General features: G+C 45.8%; 2 protein-coding genes across 2 annotated transcripts; one reads left to right on the top strand and one right to left on the bottom strand.

Annotated features, from left to right (window-relative positions):
• Positions 1-8,097: 8,097 nt before the first annotated feature.
• Positions 8,098-14,677, top strand: LOC114602994 (chemerin-like receptor 1). Its single transcript, XM_028741723.2, has 3 exons — positions 8,098-8,582; positions 12,756-12,812; positions 13,095-14,677. The coding sequence occupies exon 3, from the start codon at positions 13,143-13,145 to the stop codon at positions 14,205-14,207; it is 1,065 nt and encodes a 354-aa protein (XP_028597556.2). The 5' UTR covers positions 8,098-8,582; positions 12,756-12,812; positions 13,095-13,142; the 3' UTR covers positions 14,208-14,677.
• Positions 14,678-18,532: 3,855 nt separating this feature from the next.
• Positions 18,533-19,819, bottom strand: LOC114603106 (chemerin-like receptor 1). Its single transcript, XM_028741854.2, has one exon. It carries the CDS (start codon positions 19,778-19,780, stop codon positions 18,686-18,688), a length of 1,095 nt encoding a protein of 364 aa, XP_028597687.2. The 5' UTR covers positions 19,781-19,819; the 3' UTR covers positions 18,533-18,685.
• Positions 19,820-20,114: the final 295 nt, after the last annotated feature.

The following is a 20,114-nucleotide window of genomic DNA, read 5'->3' as shown; positions in this document are numbered from 1 at the left end:
CTGAATGAGGAGGAATTGAACACTAAACTTTGAAAAAGCTGCGTCTCATGGTGGCAAATTCCATTACACACTTGTGTGAAGAAAGACTTCATTTCCCCTCCTTGATCTGCGTCTACTGTTGCCCAATTTTGCAGTGTTTCCTGTCATTTCTTGTGGCCTCTCAGCCTAAACAGCAAAACCAAACTTCTCCCTTGTCACGAAGTTGGAATTTGCCTTTTGCATTCAGGGATATGCAAATGTTCTCTTGCCGAGATACCTTCCTTAATATCTGCTGTTTTATTTCTTGCTGTTCTGACAAAAGGCAATAATTCAAAGCATTATTCTATAATGTTATACAGCCACGGTTTACCCCAAAGAATCATGGGAACTGTAGTTTTTAAAAAGGGTGCTGAGGGGTGAGAGGAGAGACTCGACAAACTACAGTTCCCAGGATTCTTCACTGACAGTGGTGTAAGAGTGCTTTAAATGTATGGGATTGTATTTGGTGTTAGTTATTATTGGAATTAATGGGTCTTCTTTGAGTAGAACTTAATTGGCTGCAATCCAACTTGGATGTGACCTATTTGCATTTTTAAAAAATTCATTTAAACACAGTTGAGTTTCAAATGCAATGCAGGAAACACATCACGTCTTGGCTTTGGTGGGAAGAATTTCTGCAGGGTCCCCACCAGGTCTGTTAGAAGACCAGCTCTGTCAGGTACCTTTTATCATATGTGGTGGAAATGTAAGGTAATAAAAGAATTCTGGGAAATGATATATAATGAAATGAAAGAAAGAGTTTCAAATAACTTCTATAAAGAAACCAGAAGGTTTTTTTTATTAGCAATTGTAAGAACAGAAATTCCAAAGGAGAGGGAAATACTTTTCATGTATGCAACGACAGCCACACGGATGCTACTAGCTCAGAGATGGAAAGAAGATAAAGTCCCTACCAGAGAAGAATGGCAAACTAAGCTGTTGGATTATGCCGAAAAGGCAAGACTGACCGGAAGGTTCAGGAACCAAGAAGAAGACAGAACTTTTAAGAAAGAGTGGGAAAGATTTATAATGTACAGTCCTACCTCTTGTTACATTCGGTTCAGGTTACGTTTTTTCAGGATACGTCCCGCGGCAACCTGGAAATAACGGAATGGGTCACTTCCGGGTTTTGCCACTTGCGCATACGCTCAGACGCTCAAAATGACATCATGCGCATGCGCCGAAGCGGTGAATCACGACCCGCGCATGTGCAAACGCTCATGTTGCTAACGGGGCTCCGGAATGGATCCCGTTCGCAACCAGAGGTACCACTGTATTTAAGAGACCACTGTAAGCAAATGGAAACATTAGCAGGATTTTAACAACACTTCTGATTTAACAAATATGTTGGATAATATGGAGAGACTTTAAATGTGGATGATGAAATAAGATGCAATGGAAAAAGATGACAATAGGGCCCATGGAGAGGATGGAGGGAAGTCTTGAGATTCAGAGGAAACTCTAAATTTGAGTATAATTTTACACTTATAAAATCAAATAAAAATTACTTACAAAAAAAAAAAAAAAAGGAAGACCAGCTCTGTCAAACCTGATCTTTGTCCACTGGGCTATAGCAGAGCAAGGGAAACAGAACCACACCCTTGACCCTGCCAAGAGACCACTGGCTTCTAGCCGCTTCCATTCTTAAGAGGTCATTATAAAAAACTTTGTAGCTGCGCACGCCCCATCCATTTAAAACACACGCTTTCCCCCAAACAATCCTGAGAACTGTTGTTTACCCCACAGAACTACCGGGCCAAGTTCAAGGTGTTAGTATATAAAGCCCTTAACAACTTAGGACCAGTTTGCCTACAAAATCGCCTTATCCCACATGTTCCCTCTCAACCACTTGGATCAGTGGAATTGGCACCATTACATGGGGGGGGGGGCACATAATACCTGTTCTGTATTTGGGAGAACTTGATCGTTTAGTGTTTGCAGCAACTTTGGAACTCACTGCTTATTGGTAGCACGCAGGTGCCTTCATAGGTGAGCCTACCTGGATGCTTGGGAAGTTGGTGTGAATTTTAACCTGTTTTAGCATTTCAGCTTTTTCTATGCAGAGGTGTATATTTTTTATGAAATAAACAGAGCTACAATTCCCAGCACCTGTAGTAGTAGTAGTAGTAGTAGTAGTAGTAGTAATAATAATAATAATAATAATAATAATAATAATAATAATAATAATTTATACCCGATCAATCTGGCTAGGTTTCCCCAGCCACTCTGGGCGGCTACCAACAGAATATTAAAAATACGATAAAACATCAAACATTAAAAACTTCCCAATACAGGGCTGCCTTCAGATGTCTTCTAAAAGTCAGATAGTTGTTGATTTCCTTGACATCTGATGGGAGGGCGTTCCACAGGGCGGGCGCCACAACCGAAAAGGCCCTCTGCCTGGTTCCCTGTAACCTCACTTCTCACAGTGAGGGAACTGCCAGAAGGCTCTCGGAGCTGGACCTCAGTGTCCGGGCTGAACGATGGGGGTGGAGATGCTCCTTCAGGTATACCTGTAACAAGCTACAGTTCCCAGGAGTCTTTGGGGGAGCGATGTGCTTTAAATGTGTACACAGTTTTCTCCCTGCTCCCTCCTATTCCCTTTCTATTTGCTTAGCCTGTCTTTTTGATTGTCATCCTGAAGGCAGAGACTGTCTTACTTATTGATCTTGGCAAAACGCCCTGAGAGTCTTTTACAGATGAAGAGCGGGGGGGGGGGGGGACACGAGAGATAAAATAAATGACCTAGCACTTTCAGGCAAGGCCTTGCTGCTCTCTCATCTCTCTCTGTATTGTATGGCTTCAAAAGGGTGGGGAAATCAATGATTTGGCCATTTCTCTCCAAAATGAGCTGTTGAAGTATAAGCCCGGTGCTGTTTTGCAAAGCAGGGGTGGGCAAACTCAGACTTCTGTGACCCACTCCCCCCCCCACTACTAGAACCCTAAGATCTATCAAGCCAGGTGCATGAGTTGCACATTCAAAGGCAGAAAAAGGGAAATTGGGGTTTCTTTTTAAGTTTCAGAACTGAATGAAGCTCACAGTCCTTTCACACACAAAACCCCTCCCCTCATTGCTTTCTACATTTCCACAGTATAACATTCTTATCTTATTAGTGTTATCGTTGATTTGTTAATCGCCTTCTAAACCACCGCCTCGGGGCGATTTACGCAGGAGATCATTTAAAACAGTTTAAAGCACACAAAAACAACTGGCGCATTTAAAACTAAATTAAAAACCCTAACAAACGGAAACTCGTGGCAAGGGTCCATTTACCCAGCTGGGAAAGCCTGTCGGAACAAAAACCGTCTTCAGTTGTTTCTGGAAAGCGCAGATAGTAGACCCTTGTCATACTGTATCTCAACAGGAGTGCTATTTCACAAAACAGGGGCAACCACACAAAAGGTCTCGCTTCAAGTTTCTGCGAGGTAATTCAAGGCAGGAGGAAGTTAGAAGGACACCTGCATGATTCCCTACCCCGCCACCCGGGCAGGGAAAGTAAAATACTGAAAGCGGGAGCTGGCCGTGGTGGACTTTGGGGGGCCAAATTTCAATGGCGCCTTGTGCTACAACTAGAATTCGGCACCCTCTGCCTCTCACACTCCTTTCTACAGCATTGTTGTGGTGCCCCCTACAGCACAGAACCGAGTAAATGCAACTGTCTTGGTTTTGCTACCCTAAAACCATGTCTGGGACAAGCAAATTTATGGCGCTATCTCTCACACACAGGGACGCGGGTGGCGCTGTGGGTAAAAGCCTCAGTGCCTAGGGCTTGCCGATCGAAAGGTCGGTGGTTCGAATCCCCGCGGCGGGGTGCGCTCCCGTTGCTCGGTCCCAGCGCCTGCCAACCTAGCAGTTCGAAAACACCCCCGGGTGCAAGTAGATAAATAGGGACCGCTTACTAGCGGGAAGGTAAACGGCGTTTCCATGTGTGGCTCTGGCTCGCCAGATGCAGCTTGTCACGCTGGCCACGTGACCCGGAAGTGTCTCCGGACAGCGCTGGCCCCCGGCCTCTAGAGTGAGATGGGCGCACAACCCTAGAGTCTGTCAAGACTGGCCCATACGGGCAGGGGTACCTTTACCTTTACCTTATCTCTCACACACACTCACAAATGAGAAAAAACATGTTTGTACATTTTGCCCTAGGTTCTACATATGCCAGAAACTTACATGTCTTTAAAAAAATGGAAGCCAGGGATCTGGAGATGATGGTTCACCAAAGGGTCCGTACCCTTCTTCATCCATGTGTGGGATGAGGATATATTATTAATATCCTTCCTAACTTGTGCTAGCAAGTTCCTTTACTTAGCAGAGTGCATTGCCCCTTTCCACACCAGAAAACGGGTTGCAAACTCGTGCTTTAGTTTGTTCAGCAATGCTTCCCCAATGCTAACACATTACCAATGTGCGGACAGGCCATAGCGCAACAAAAGTGGAACTAAACGAAAAGCAGGACACCTGTGGTATAAAAAGTTATGGGATTTCAGCAGGAAGTTATGGGGTATTTATTTTTATTTTTTTAAAGTTATATGCCGCTTTTCATCTAAAAAAATTCAGAGCTGTTTACAACAGTACATATAGCATATTAAACCACACACAAAAGAAAGCATATGGAAGTTTCAAAAATTGGAAATCAGCCAGCTATTGCGGAAAGATGTGTTCTTATTTGCCTGCATGAGCCTGACAGAAGAGAAGAGTTTTCAGCAGGAGCTAAAAATTTGAAACAGAAGGTGCCTGCTGAATCTCTCTTGGCAGAGTATTCCAGACGGCTAGGGCAATGATATTAAAGGCTCAGTTTCTTGCTGCTGTAAAATGAGCCACACCAACTTGGGAACGACTAGTGATGCTCCTGCAGATGATCTCAGTGACTAAGCTGGGATATAGCCGCTGAATATGACTGCCCAAACAGTCAGGAATCTACCAGATTCCCTCAGCCTCTGGGGCAGATTGATATGCACTGCTTGGAAGTGGAGCAGTGTGACCAGCCCAAGTCTTTTGCAAGAACAAACAGTATTACAAACAGGATTGCAAGTCGCCTCCTTGATAGCACCACGAGCACACATAATCATAGTGTGCTATAAAAAGGACTTCTGGAGGGGTCTTGTGAGCCAGAAAGCCTTTCTGATCTACTGAAAGCCACCTCCCCCCAGTTCTCTACCAGTAAATCTACTTTCTGCCCATCCCTGCTGCACAATATTGAGATATAGGGGAAAGTCAGTTTGCATGTGGCAGTGATGATATCATTGTTGTAAGACAGCCTTATAAAACGGATTGCAACATTTTTATTATTTATTTTTGCCTGTTGTTTCTTCAGCTCTTCCCCATGCAACGCTTTCTGTAAATTTCCTTTCCTTTTCCTGCTGACATCGGCAAGACCAGCCTTGGTGGACAATTGACATCACTTCCACTTCCCTGAATGACAACCCTCTCCAGCAAGGAAGGCTAACCTCAGGGAGAAATGTGGCCCTGCAGCCTTCTCTGCCTGGCCCTTGGGGTTTTCTCTAAGGCACACCCGCTTTCCCCAAACCAGACCCTTTCGCAGCAGAGCTCTGCATCCTCCTTGAACTTTTTTGCCTGGCTGGAATGAATCCTTGAACTCTGATGGATGCCTCTTGCTTGTGTGGCTAGAGGACACAGCGAGAGGAGTATGAGTGTGTCGAAACAAGCCTACTGTGCAAAAGTTGAATTCACATTGGGAGGTCTACCCATGTTTGCCTCTAGGCGCAACCACTACTGGCAATGTGCCAGCCCTCCCTCACCAAAACAAAAATGGCTCAGAAGAAAGAGTAGCCCTCAGCGTAAAAAGGTCCCCCTGACCATTTGAATGAGATCACCCTGCCTGTGCCAAAGAATGGGAGCCATTGGTGGACTGTCTACCGAATTATCATTCTTATGTGAAACCACATGCAGGATTTGAGATATGAACGCTGGAAGAAAGTAGAGAGTGGACTTTGCAGGGCTTAGAAAATAAACGTGGATGTATTTTAATGCAGATATTAATGAGGGATACTAATAAGAGAAAAACATCAGGGACAGAGGGTCAGGAAGTCAAGAAGAAAATGTGTATCAAAAAACCCAATATATGCGATTGGAGTTATGCAATCCTATGGAAGATTTAATTATTTTAAAAAAGCAAATGGTAAACTCAGGGGTTAGGTTGGGCAGGAAAACTACTGAAGTACAAGGGGGAGGTATCATCGTGTGGGGGAGAATCACAAGGTTGGCAGAAGTTTTTCTTTTCTTTCTTAGGAAAAGAAGAAGAAAAAGCCAAGTCCCTTTCCCAAAACAGCCACAGAAGGCTGAGCGTGTTTCGTGGCCGAGAGAGGGAAGGGGATGGGATGGAATGGAGTAATCTGAGGAGGGTATGGCTGGCAAGAATGATGCACTGGAGCACTCGGTTCTGTGACATTTTGTCGCAGGTCTTCTTTCTTTTTAATAGCTTCTCAAGCTAGGGGCTGATCTCATTCTCTCTGTGTATGCCATGCATATTGAAGGAGCCACTGGAATTAAGAAATACCACGGGCTGGCAGGGGGTGGCTACAGTTTCAAGCAAGGGGCATTCACAGCCCTATCTGAAGGTGCTAAGACCTTCTGTATGCATACCTCCTGCTTTACTGCAGAGCCACAGCAAGAAGGGCACTCTCCACTCCTGTGGTTGCCAGAACTAGGCATTCCTGGCCACTGATAGCCTTCTCTATCATGAGTTTGTCCTATCCTCTTTTAAAGCCATCTGAGTTGGTGGCCATCACAGCCTTCCACTTTAAGCTGTTGAGGTGGAGGAGAATGGATGGATGGACTCTCCCCTCTGCCTGGTTCCCTATAACTTGGCTTCTTGCAGCAAGGGAACTGCCAGAAGGCCCTTGGCACTGGACCTCAGTGTCCGGGCAGAATGATGGGGGTGGAGACACTCCTTCAGGTATACTGGACCGAGGCTGTTTAGGGCTTTAAAGGTCAGCACCAACACTTTGAATTGTGGTCGGAAACGTAGTGGGAGCCAGGGTAGGTCTTTCAAGACCAGGGTTATGTGGTCTCAGCAGCCACTCCCAGTCACCAGTCTAGCTGCCACATTCTGGATTAGTTGTAGTTTCTGGGTCACCTTCAAAGGTAGCCTCACATAGAATGCACTGCAGTACTCCAAGCGAGAGATAACTAGAGAATGCACCACTCTGGTGAGACAGTCCGCAGGCAGATAGGGTCTCAGCCTGCATACCAGATAGAGCTGATAAACAACTGCCCTGGACACAGAATTGACCTGCGCCTCCATGGGCAGCTGTGAGTCCAGAATGACTCCCAGGCTGTGTGCCTGGTCTTTCAGGGGGCACATTCAGGACCAGGGAGTCCCCCACACCCGCCCGCCTCCTGTCCCCCCAAAACAATACTTCTGTCTTGTCAGGATTCAACCTCAAATCTGTTAGCCGCCATCCATCCTCCAACTGCCTCCAAACACTCATACAGGATCTTCACCGCCTTCACTGGTTCTGATTTGAAAGAGAGGTAGAGCTGGGTGTCATCCGCATACTGATGAACACCCAGTCCAAACCGCCTGATGATCTCTCCTAGCGGCTGCATGTAGATGTTGAAAAGCATGGGGGAGAGGAGATTGTCAGACTGGCAGTGGCTCTCCATGGGTTCAGGTAGAAGTCACTCCCAACCCTACCTGGAGATGCTGGGGATTGAACCTGGGACCTTCTGCATGCAAGGCAGATGCTCTACCACTAAGATAGAGAGCTCCCCACCCCTCCTACCGATTACTGCAGCTTTGAAAGAAAGAGAAGAGAAAACAAAGCGGACAGGGGATGTCACGATGGGCAGAATGTTAGCCTAGGACCAGAGAGATCTGAGTTCATGTTTCCCTCTGCCACACGAGGCTCACCAGGCAGGCCTGGGGCAATTGTTATTGTTCAGCCTACTTTACTTTGCAGGATTGTTGTGAGGATAATAATAATAATAATAATAATAATAATAATTTATACCCCGCCCATCTGGCTGGGTTTCCCCAGTCACTCTGGGCGGCTTCCAACAGAATATTAAAATACAGAAGTCTATTAAGCTTTAAAAGCTTCCCTAAACAGGGCTGCCTTCAGATGTCTTCTAAAAGTCTGGTAGTTGTTTTTCTCTTTGACATCTGGTGGGAGGGAGGGCGTTCCACAGGGCGGGTGCCACTACCGAAAATCTCTCTCTGTGCATGTGTACAGAACCATTATCTGCAGAGCCACAGCAAGCAGGATGCTCTTCACTCCTGCGGTTGCCATTTCCTGGCCACTGATAGCCTTCTCTACTGTGAGTTTGTCCTCTCCTCTTTTAAAGCCATCCGAGTTGGTGGCCATCACAGCCTTCCACTTTAAGCTGTTGAGGTGGAGGAGAATGGATGGATGGACTCTCCCCGCCGTCCCGTTCTGCAACTCCTATAGGAACCACTTGTGGAGTCAAAGGGGATTGTGTCGCAAAGACACATCCTACTTTTCATCTCGACATATCCTCCCACTTCTGCTTTCTTCTTTGCATTTAGAGAATTCTCCTTGTGTTGGAGGCAGCAGCGGCACAAAAGATTTTTCTTCTCTTTAAGGTAAGTGCAACCTTGATTACTTTTCCTCCTTGATAGAAGCTCTGTGCTATTCACACTCCTATGGCAGACTATCATCTATCTATCATCTATATCTATCATCTATCTATCATCTATCTATCTATCTATCTATCTATCTATCTATCTATCTATCTATCATCTCTATCTCTATCTATCTATCATCTATCTATCTATCTATCTATCATCTATCTATCTATCTATCTATCTATCTATCTATCTATCTATCATCTATCTATCATCTCCTAAATGCTTTCTGTCTTTTGGAATTTGCTTTTTCCTGCCCCTGTTCTTGCAGGCTGGAATTAGGAACACAACAAGCTGACTTATATTGTATCAGACTGTTTTAATAATAATAATAATAATAATAATAATAATAATAATAATAATAATAGATTATTTATACCCCGCCCATCTGGCTGGGTTTCCCCAGCCACTCTGGGCAGCTTTCAACAGAATATTAAAATACAATAGTCTATTAAACATTAAAAAGGCTGCCTTCAAATGTCTTCTAAAAGTCTGGTAGTTGTTTTTCTCTTTGACATCTGGTGGGAGGGCGTTCCACAGGGCGGGTGCCACTACCGAAAATCTCTCTCTGTGCATGTGTACAGAACCATTATCGGAGCAGGATAACATGGTCATATTCGCAGAACTGCTGTTCCCACAGTGGTTTAGCCATCAATCCTTCTCCCCAAGGAACTCTGGGAATAATGGTAGCGGTGGGAGGAGGATGGGGGGGGGGGTCTCCTGACACCTCTCGGCATCCTCAGCAGACCACAGTTCCCAGAATTACATGGGCACTTTAAAATTGCTATCCAGGTGGAGAAATACTGCCCTGGCTGCCAGCTAAAAGGTACTGGGAAGAAAAAGCTAATAGGTCTATATGGTGAGTTGTTTGCCCCTGCTTGCATACCCTCCAAGTGTCCTGGTTTTCCAGGGACAGCCCCGGAATTACAGAAGCCATCCTGGTTTCTGATTTGATCCTGGAATGTCCCACTTTTCCTTTTTCCTCCCCTCCTCATCTTGATAAAACTTGGTAGAGAGTTCAGACACGTCCCTCCAGAAAAACCCAAAAACCTCCTGTCCTTTTTTTTTTGGGGGGGGGGGGGGGACAGGAGACTTTGCTGTGTGTGTGCAGGTGGAAAACGGAGTTACGTTTATACTGAAAATAAAATGCATGCACCAAACGAAGGAAGCGGTGAAGGTGGCATACAAACCCCTTCTTATAATTTTGAAGGAAACCGTAGCCAATACACTTTCAGTTCTTTAATTGCAATGTTTAAAGGAAATGCGTGGAGTATTTGTTCCTTCATTGTAAATGGAGCCTTGCACTATCTATCGAGTAGTAAGTCACACTGTAGTGAATGGAGCTTACTCCCAGGTAACTGGGTAAAGACTTTTCAGCCTTACACTGCAATCCCACTGAGTTCAATAGTATTTACTCTCTGGTAGGTTCTTGATCATTCTCACAATGTCTTCTATTATTATTATTATTATTATTATTATTATTATTATTATTTATTATTTATTATCACTCACCTTTCCCCTCTGACAGGGACTCAAGGCAGCTTGCAGCTAAAATTTTGTTTCATTTCATTTATCTGCGGAAGGCAATACACACGATCCCTTCCACCACACACTTTCTTTTCTTTTCTTTACAACAATCCCGTGAGGCAGCTTTGGCAGAGATGTTGCCATTGGCTCAAGGTGACAGATGCGTATGACATACATGTAGATGACATGCAGATATGACATACATGTGTATGGCGGGAGAAGCTTACTGATGTAGAATAGAATGTCCCTATTTTCACCTGAGAAATGTTGGTCTTGCCTCAGATCAAGGTAACAGGGTCATGGCTGACAGGAAGTTACCACAGTGTTGCAATTGCTCTTGATCTCCAAAGAGGAAGAGAGAATGTAGAAACTTTTGCTCTGATCTCCTGTTGTGTTGTGTTGTGGTTTGTTTTTTTAAAATTAGTAATTTTTAATTTTTAATAAATTAAATAAGAATAGTAATTGGGGTGGGTCTGGAGACAAACGTGGGGAGATTGACAAATGTTACCTTTAGTTTTTTCACACACTCAAACCCCACTCTCCATCCTCCACTCTGGAGGAGCAAGGCGTGTGATCAGAGTTCAAGGACAAACTCCATTTGGGCAGAAACGCTAGGAGCTGGCCTGGGGAGAGGGCTGAGGCACAGATGGATAGGTTAAGAGGGTTGACTTTGGGCTCCAAGGCCTGACATTCCCCACCACTGGCATAATCTATGCAATGCTGGATCCTGGTCTTGAAGGGGCTTTGAGGTCTCTTGTCCAGAGTCAGATTAACCATTAAGCAAAATAAGTGCGTGCTTAGGGCAACAAGGAAAGGGGGCCACCACAGAAATTTCAGACCCTCCAAGTGTCCCTATTCTCCACGGATATCCCTGATTTAGAGAAGCCATCCCAGTTTCTGATTTGATCCCGGAATGTCCCGCTTTTCCTTAGGATGTCCCTATTTTCATTGGAGAAATGTTGGAGGGTATGGAGTTATCTGACTCCTGAGCCATCTGAAGGCAGTCCTGTATAAGTTAGGTATTCTTAAAAAAAAGTTTAATGTTTTATTATGTTTTTATATATGTTGGAAGCTGCCTAGAGTGGCTGGGGCAACCCAGTAAGACGTGTAGGGTATAAATAGTAAAATTATCATTATGGAATGGGCTGTCCCTATTTTCATCACAGAAATGTTGGAGGGTATGAAAATTTTCATTGTTGGTTTTTCTATGGACCAGCAACTCCGCTTTTCAGTTTACAAATTCTGAGAAAAAACATGTCTCTATTAATTAAAGCACTAAAGCACGAGATTCATCTGTAAGGTAGTAATTAATCTGTTCATGTTGTGAAATGAAGTGGAAATATACAAAAAAACCCCACATTATTTTAGGGTTTGTTTCATTTCGAAAGGTAAATTTTTATTTTACGGTTTATTATTGTTTATATTTTGAATCAGGCACTTATGGAAGCAACAAAATCTTTGAAGTGCTTAGGGTCTCTAAAGGTCTTAATCTGGCCTTGCTCCTGCCCAAGGCACTGCTTGCCCTCTCCATCCTGGCCCAGTCTGCACAACTGCCCAGATGGAGATACTGCTCCATTTTCTTGCCCTTATCACTGTTTGCAAGATTGAAGAGGGTTGATAGCAATGAGGAGCAGGAGCTGCAGTGGTGGGGCCCCTGGCTGTGGCTCAACAGTGCCAACCCCTGGCCAACCCTGAATGCGCACAATCAAGGGAGAATGGAGAAGTTTCTTCCTTCCTCCCTTTCCCATCTGTTTGGCTAAGCAAGTGCATATTTTGGGGGACAGGGGATGGGGACTGAGTAGGTGGTCCAGAGGCTATATCAGTAAATTCCTGGGCATTCTCCACCCCTTGACATCATGACTTATCTTGCACACTGATGCTCTGTCTCGCTTGCCGGGTCAGCGAGGCAGGACTCTTCTCACTCTGTGGTGAAGCAGGGCAGGTTTTCTTCACATGATCAGGGACATTTTCTCTTTTCTGTCTTGTTACTTCATATGTTCCAGGAGTAAGGCTCCTTAGCAGAGCCTGAGGCAAGGGAGCCCAGGCCAGTACATTGTGCTGCCCGAGGCATGCTGCAAACGTGTGTGTTTGTGTGCATTTCCTTTGGGCTCCTATGAGCCTCTAGTCCAGAGGTCACCAAGATGCTGTCTGTGGGTGCCGCTGTACCTGCCAGTAGCCACTTCTGCTTCCTGCTGGGACTCTGGTCCTTTGACAGTTGCACAGCAGGTAGAAATTCAACAAGTGAAGCCTGTAGGGGAAAGCTGCCTCCTCCTCCTCCTCCTCCTCCTCCTCCTCCTTCTTCTTCTTCTTCTTCTTCTTCTTCTTCTTCTTCTTCTAAAAAAACAAAACAAAAAAAAAACCTATGTCCTGAGCCGTTAAGAGGCAGAGGAACTGTGGCAGAAAACACGGCAGCTGCTGTCATCGTGGACAAATGGCTCCCGGCTCCCCAAAGGTTTCTTAACTGTCCTACTGCTTTTGTTTTTCCTGGGCCAAGAGCGACACAGAGGCAACCTTCCCCCCCCCCCCCTGTGTGGGCTAATGAAATGCAGAGCATCTCCTTGGCAGCCTTCACTCTATAATAACAGCTCATTCCCCACCTTCCAGGCACAGGGCTGCAGCAATCAACATTCAGAGGGGAGAGGACAGGCTGAGAGCTGAAGGGTGAGTGTTTGGTCTTGACTTTTTTAAAGGCTGGTGGCATGGGGGAGAAAACCTGAGAATTCTCATTTACTGGTCGTCATCAACATTTATTTGCATTCTGCCTTTCTGCGGTATCCTATGCCAGGATATTTCTGAATAGCACATGCTGGGGACAAGGGGTGTTGTATAGGTCACCTCTGTCCTGCCTGTGGGCCTCCAGAGGCATTTGATTGGGTTGCTGTGGTGAACAGCATGCTGGACCTTCTCCTACACATCGGACCTCATGTTCTTGCTTTGTTTCAGCCGAGATAGGGAGAAGACGGCAGTAAAGAAGACTCTCAGTCAAGAAGAATGGAGAGCACAACTGCACTGACAAACCTTCCCATTAATAATTCTTACCCAGACCCCTCAGATCTTCACTATGAATATGAATACGACGAGGAAGCATATATGTTTGGGAAAACCTTGCAAAAAAGGTTGAACATTGTCGCTATGATAATTTACAGCCTTGCCTTCCTGTTGGGAGTCATTGGTAATGGGCTGGTTATATTCATTACCGGCTTCCGTATGAAGAGGACAGTCAACACTGTCTGGTTCCTCAACTTGGCCATTGCTGACTTTGCCTTCACTTTCTTCCTTCCCCTGAGCATTGCCTACCTAGCCCTGGACTTTCATTGGCCCTTTGGCCTGGCAATATGCAAGTTGAACTCTACCCTTGCCTTCCTCAACCTCTATGCCAGTGTCTACCTCCTCACAATCATCAGCATCGACCGGTTCGTTTCTGTGTTCTGGCCTGTGTGGGCTCAGAATCATCGGACACCCAGGCTGGCTTCCTTTGTGGCCTTGGGTGTTTGGATCTTGGCACTGGTGCTGTGTTCTCCAAACCTCTATTTCAGGGATACAGTCCAACATCACAATGATCCAAAAAAGACCAACTGCTACACCAGATATGGTAGCCCTCAGCAGCATAATGCAATGGTCGCCAGCCGGTTCATCTTTGGCTTCTTCATCCCCTTCAACATCATCATCGTTTGCTACGGGGCGATTGTTCTGAAGCTGAGGAGGAACCAGCTAACCGAATCAAACAAGCCCTTCAAGGTCATCACAGCAGTGATTGTGGCCTTCTTTGTCTGTTGGCTTCCCTATCATATCTTCTCTTTCATTGAGCTGAAAGCACGAGAAGATGTAGACCTGGTTTTGGTGTTGATCATCGGCGTCCCGCTGACAACCAGCTTGGCTTTCGTCAACAGCTGCCTCAATCCCATCTTGTATGCCTTCATGGGGCATGATTTCAAGGAGAGGCTGAGATACTCACTCTTCTCTGCATTTGAGAGTGCCTTTGCTGAGGACAGCTGCCAGAGCTTGGTGACCAACAAGACCAGATCTTCAGTAGAGTTAGACTCCCAGGGTGTATGAAACCTTCTGCTTCCAAACCCCACCCTCCAGGGCAAGATTGTGAAATGTGTTCATTCAGAGTCTAGTCCTGGCTGGAGCTGGGGAAGTTGTAGTCTAAATCATCTGGAAGCAACCAGATCTACAGTATGTGCATACATCCCCCCCCCTTCCAGCAGGAACTCACTGGAACTCAGTTCTGGCACCTCTCAGATGGGCGCCATTGCCATTATAAGAGAACAAGGGAGGCTTTCATGGTGAGTTCCTGCACCTCTTTTTCTAGACAAATAGCAGTGTAACTGCATGTATCATTCTTTTTGTGATCTGATATTTCATGCTATGCTATGTGGATTTTTATTCTAGGGTTTTTAAAAAATTGATATTACTCTCTTTGTAAAAGCTTTATGGACAGCTATTTAACAAAACAGGACTGTCTTAACTCTGCATTGACCTTGTATCCCTGTATCTAAATAAAAGTATTTGCTTTGATGTTATTGTTGTTGGTTTTGAATTTGCTTTGTATGTTGCCACCCCGAAAGGCAGATGTCCTTGGGGGTCCTAGTTTTCAAACATTCCCCCTTCGGTGGATCCTTATCAACCCACTCTGGAGCAAATGGGGATATAAAAAAGCAGGGATAGGGAACCTGGGGCCTTCCAGTTGTTGTTGTTGTTTAGTCATTTAGTCGTGTCCGACTCTTCGTGACCCCATGGACTAGAGCACGCCAGGCACTCCTGTATTCCACTGCCTCCCGCAGTTTGGTCAAACTCATGCTGGTAGCTTCGAGAACACTGTCCAGCCATCTTGTCCTCTGTCGTCCCTTTCTCCTTGTGCCCTCAGTCTTTCCCAACATCAGGGTCTTTTCCAGGGAGACTTCTCTTCTCACGAGATGGCCAAAGTATTGGAGCCTCAGCTTCAGGATCTGTCCTTCCAGTGAGCACCTTCCAGATGTTACTGAGCTACAAAGGTCATCCTTGACCAGTGGCTTTGCTGCCTTGGGACTGATGGGAGTTGGAGTCCAGGAACATCGCCAGAACCCTGAAACTCAAAGATCAATTCCCCTGAGCGGAAAGGAGGTGGCATTGAGTTGATGAGGGAAAGAGGGAGGTGAATGAAGGCTAAGAAGGGGGTGAAGAAATCCATGAAGCCACCTCCACTGGTGTAAATACCTTGGAGCCTTTCCCATGCTCCCTTGGAGCATGTTTGCATTGCAGGTGCATGGAGGTGGAAAAGTTGGATCAGGCCCACTAGCCAGACACCATCTTTTACCTGCTCATCTGAATGCCTGAACAAAGCCTGGCAGCCCACAACTGCATACACATAGACTTTGGGAACTTAGGAAAAGCAGGCTAGTTTCACAGGGCTGCCAACTGCCCTAGTAGGCATTCACATGAGCGCATGACAGCCAGGAGTGGGATCCCACTGTGCCCTCCATTCTTCCCCATTCACATGGGGATGCATGTACGGATGGATGGAAGGACCTGCCAATTTCAAGTTCTAAGAGTGCCTTGGGTCATTTTACACTCAGCATCTTATGGCTCTTGCCTCTGAGTTTGCAGCAGCAATAAGTTCATAGGGACTTCTCAACGTCTAAACCAGGAAGGGGGAAACACTGTGAATCTGAGGGCCAAATTCCACCATGGGCAACCTTCAGGGGGCACATGCCAGTGGGAGGTGGGGCCAGAGGCAAAAATTGGGTGGAGCGATGGACGTGCATTTCAGCTACACAAAAGTTTTTCTACACCCACCGACCTTTCCAACCTCCACCCAGGCAAGCAAGATGGAATATTGAAGTTCAATGACCGTTAACCCAGGTAAAAGCATGCAGCAGGGGGAGCACAGTGGCGGAGCACTGATGTCACCGTGCCAAGGGTCCATTGATGGATGTTGCTGTCTCCATCTCGAAGATTCTGGGCTCTGATCTCAGTTCCATGTGTCTGCCATTCAATCTCTCTGACTAGCGGCTCAATGGTGCTGGAGCAAAGGACAAGGGACACAGGGACACAGGGCATTTGGTGACAGAGGCATAGTGGAAATCAAGTTAGAACTTTTGTCTGCCAGGAAGATGGATTTCAGGGGTCATCAACAGCTCAGGGTCAGGCAGTGTGTTTTTTTCTTGGGGGACGCAGGGGTACACATACCCATAAGCACTTTGTGAATCTAAGTTTAGCCTCATTGAGGGGTAGTATTTCAATATGAGCAGGAAAATGAGAACACTCCTAAATATTTTTTAAAGAAAAAAAGCACTGGGCTCAGGAAACCACAGGACCTAATGTGGCCCTTAAGTCCCTCTGCCTGGCCCTTGGGACTCACCCTGGACACATTCCTCCTTGGCCTCACTATGCACCTAATTTAATAATAATTTAATAATAGGTATCTAAAGACATTTGCACATAACAAAATATGTATTTTATCAAAGTAATTGATATAGAAATGAGCAAACCAGTGATATCTAAGGGAGCAGGTTAGCAGACGGGGCCCATTTCTTACATCATAAACGTATAGGTAAAGGTACCCATGCCCGTACGGGCCAGTCGTGTCCGACTCTAGGGTTACGCGCTCATCTCGTTTTAAGAGGCCGGGAGCCAGCGCTGTCCGAAGACACTTCCGGGTCACGTGGCCAGCGTGACGAAGCTGCTCTGGTGAGCCAGCACCAGCGCAGCACACGGAAACGCCGTTTACCTTCCCGCTATAAAGCGGTACCTATTTATCTACTTGCACTTAGGGGTGCTTTCGAACTGCTAGGTGGGCAGGAGCTGGGACCGAACGACGGAAGCTCACCCCGCCGCGGGGATTCGAACCGCCGACCATACGATCGGCAAGTCCTAGGCAGTGAGGTTTTACCCACAGCACCACATCATAGGAGCCTACAAAACACAAAACACTGTTGCTGTATGTAGGTTTTATTTTATTTGCTTTTTATCTTATATTTTTGGAAATGTACATCCAGTTTTTTTCCCTTTAAATTTTTGGGGGTCCCCCAAGCTTGTTTAGCTTATATGTAAATCCAGCACTGGGAACAGCATGTGTAAAAGACATTCCTGGATTAACTGCAAATATTTATATCATGCCTTTCCACACTTAATGCTCAGGACGGCTGACAACTGCAGAAACACACATAAAGTCATATAACATGAATATTGCAAGAAGGAAATAAGGATTTATTTTTTAAAAGGCAGCAAATGATAACTAAAAGCCAGTTGCAGCAGAGTCAAAACAGAATCAATCAAGCTAACCTCACAGGTAGAAAACTTGCCAGGAACTCAAAGTTTGGTGGCTGGCTGAGAGGGTGCCATGGGAGGGAGTTCCCAAATCTGGGTACAACTCGCCAAAAAGGCTCTTTCTGGAGTCTAACAGAGATCTCTGTCAAGTTGCACAGGACTTTTCCACCTGAAAATGACAACACTCTGGGAGTCAATCATGGGCGTAGCCAGGATTTTTGTTGGGGGGGGGCAGGACTTTTGTTAGTGGGGGCAGAACTGATGTGCTTGGTCAGTTGGTTAAGTATTTCTATTGTTTTACTTGATGGCGAGGCAGCTGCCCCCCTGTCCCCCCTTGGCTATGCCCATGGAGTCCATCACAAACTGGCAATTTCAAATTGTGTAATCAACAACCCACTATCCCCAAAAGAGCAGACTTTTTGTAATCAGGAAAGTGCTGAGGAGACAGCCTGCAAAGTGTGGGCAGTAACACTTGCCTTGACACAACATTGTTTCACCTCTCCACAAACAAATGAGAATGAATGCTCATTCTGCAGCCAATGTTGTCATATCTTTCTGCAAGCAGATCAAGATGAATGCTCAAGAAACAGGTCTTCTGGTAGCAACCCATCCCCTAATTTGTTTAGTTTGCAAAACCAGGCAGAAGTTTTTTGGGTGGGTAAGGAACATGGACCGCTTACTGGCGGGAAGGTAAACAGCGTTTCCGTGTGCTGCGCTGGCTTGCCAGATGCAGCTTTGTCACGCTGGCCACGTGACCCGGAAGTGTCTCCGGACAGCGCTGGCCCCTGGCCTCTTAAGTGAGATGGGCGCACAACCCCAGAGTCTGTCAAGACTGGCCCGTACGGGCAGGGGTACCTTTACCATTACCTTTTAAGGAACATGGACTACACATATTTTATTTTATTTTTAATAATTTTTATTGAATGATTTTATGTTACAAAAAACAATACAGCCATACTACCACTAAATATAATTAAGAAATTGAAAAATTACATACATCAATATTTAGTTTGTTATTTGTTATTTACTGTCTTATTTCCTCCCAAACATTGCATACAACAACACACATATGTGCAGACACCCACACACCCACACAAAATAATAATAATGAAAGTAAATATTTCCCCCCCCCCCTTTTATCTTCCAAAATCTTTTCTTCAACTTGGACTTCCTGTCAAGTCCCTTTGCATATATTTTATCTTACATTTGAATGTACAGAAAACAATAAACAGGTTTATTGTTTAAGGAACATGGACTACACATAAACTTGCGAAAAGGAAGTCTCAAACCATGCTGGACTCCACTCCTGAAGTGGAGCTGGAGGTTCTGTTGCTGGGGAAAGAAGGCGTGAAGGCCCACTTGTCGTTGACCGCTCCTTTAAAGGCCAGGAAGAGGGATCGGCGGCTGGTCTTTTTGTAGTTGGACCCGACAAAGACATACAGAATGGGATTGAGGCAGCTGTTGAGACAGACCAGGCCCTCAGCCAGTGGGGTGCCAATATCTAGGGTGGTTTGCATTTGAAGGCTATCGTCTTCCAGTGTTTCGAGAATGGAGAAGAGGTGGTGGGGGAACCAACAGAAGAAGAAGGCCATGACCACTGCCACTATGATCTTGAAGGATCGTCCAAATTGGCCAAAGATCTTCCCCCTTAGCTTGATCATGATGGCGCAGTAGCAGGCCAGAATGATGCCGAAGGGGATTAGGAAGCCGAGCGCAAATTCAGCAAGCACCATGAGACGGTGTGTCCTTAGGCTGCCCTCATCCTGCAAATGGAAGCTGTAGATGCAATGTATAGTGCCATCCATTAGCTCTTCTGTGTCGCGGAAGCTGAAGTACGGGATGCTGAGAGCCAAGGCTGCTACCCAGATGAACACAGCCACCAGGGAAGCAAGCTGGAGACTGCGGTGGTTCAAGGCCCAAACCGGGTGGACCACAGCAGCGTAGCGGTCAGCACTGATGGCTGTTAAGAAGAAGACGCTGGCAAACATGTTCAAGAGGGGAACCATGGTGTTGAGTTTGCACATCAGCCTCCCCAGAGTCCAGCGATAACCCAGAGACACGTAAGCTATCTCGGTGGAGAGGCAAAGGGCGAAGATGAAATCAGCCACAGCCAAGTTGAGATACCAGATGGTGGTAACCGTCTTCTTCATGTGGAAACCGGTGAGGAAGATAACAAGGCCGTTGCCCGTGGCCCCCAAGAGCAAGGTGATGGTGTAGATTGTCAAGGAAAATATTCTCATTGCTGGCAAAATGTGGGCATTATCAGAGCGAGGGTCTAGGAGACATTCTTCTGTCCAGTTGTAGTCAAACACGTCGCTGTTGGTGGGTGGTGGAAAGTCTGTATCATTGTCAGGTTGGAAGAAGGGGAGAAGATCCATCCCTTCTCAGGTTCACTTACCACTTCTCTCTCTTTCTTTCTCTCTCTCTCTATTTGGCCTGAAACAAAACAAAATACCCACACAAATGCCATATCGGTATCACAGAACTGGAATGAATAGGAAGGGTGTGTGTGCAGATTTCAAACTGGTGTCAGATTTTCATGGAGAAATCCCAGTTCCCAAGACCATATTTTGAATCTGAGGTGTGAAACTTGACATCCGACTTAATTTCTGAGTTAAGTTCTGAGAATGGTTGGATGGGAGGTGGGGGAACATAGGAGAAATTTTCGGTACAGCGTCGTCCACAATATTATTCCTTTAAACCAGTGCTTCC

This window comes from Podarcis muralis, chromosome 7, assembly GCF_964188315.1.
Source record: "Podarcis muralis chromosome 7, rPodMur119.hap1.1, whole genome shotgun sequence".
NCBI lineage: Eukaryota > Metazoa > Chordata > Lepidosauria > Squamata > Lacertidae > Podarcis > Podarcis muralis.
The sequence above is the reverse complement of the archived record's forward strand: the minus strand, read 5'-3'. Positions and strand labels throughout refer to the sequence as shown.

What these genes read in the sequence shown, in the direction of transcription:
- LOC114602994 (XM_028741723.2), top strand. Translation starts at nt 13,143, where the DNA reads ATGGAGAGCACAACTGCACTGACAAACCTTCCCATTAATAATTCTTAC.
- LOC114603106 (XM_028741854.2), bottom strand. Translation starts at nt 19,780, where the DNA reads ATGGATCTTCTCCCCTTCTTCCAACCTGACAATGATACAGACTTTCCA.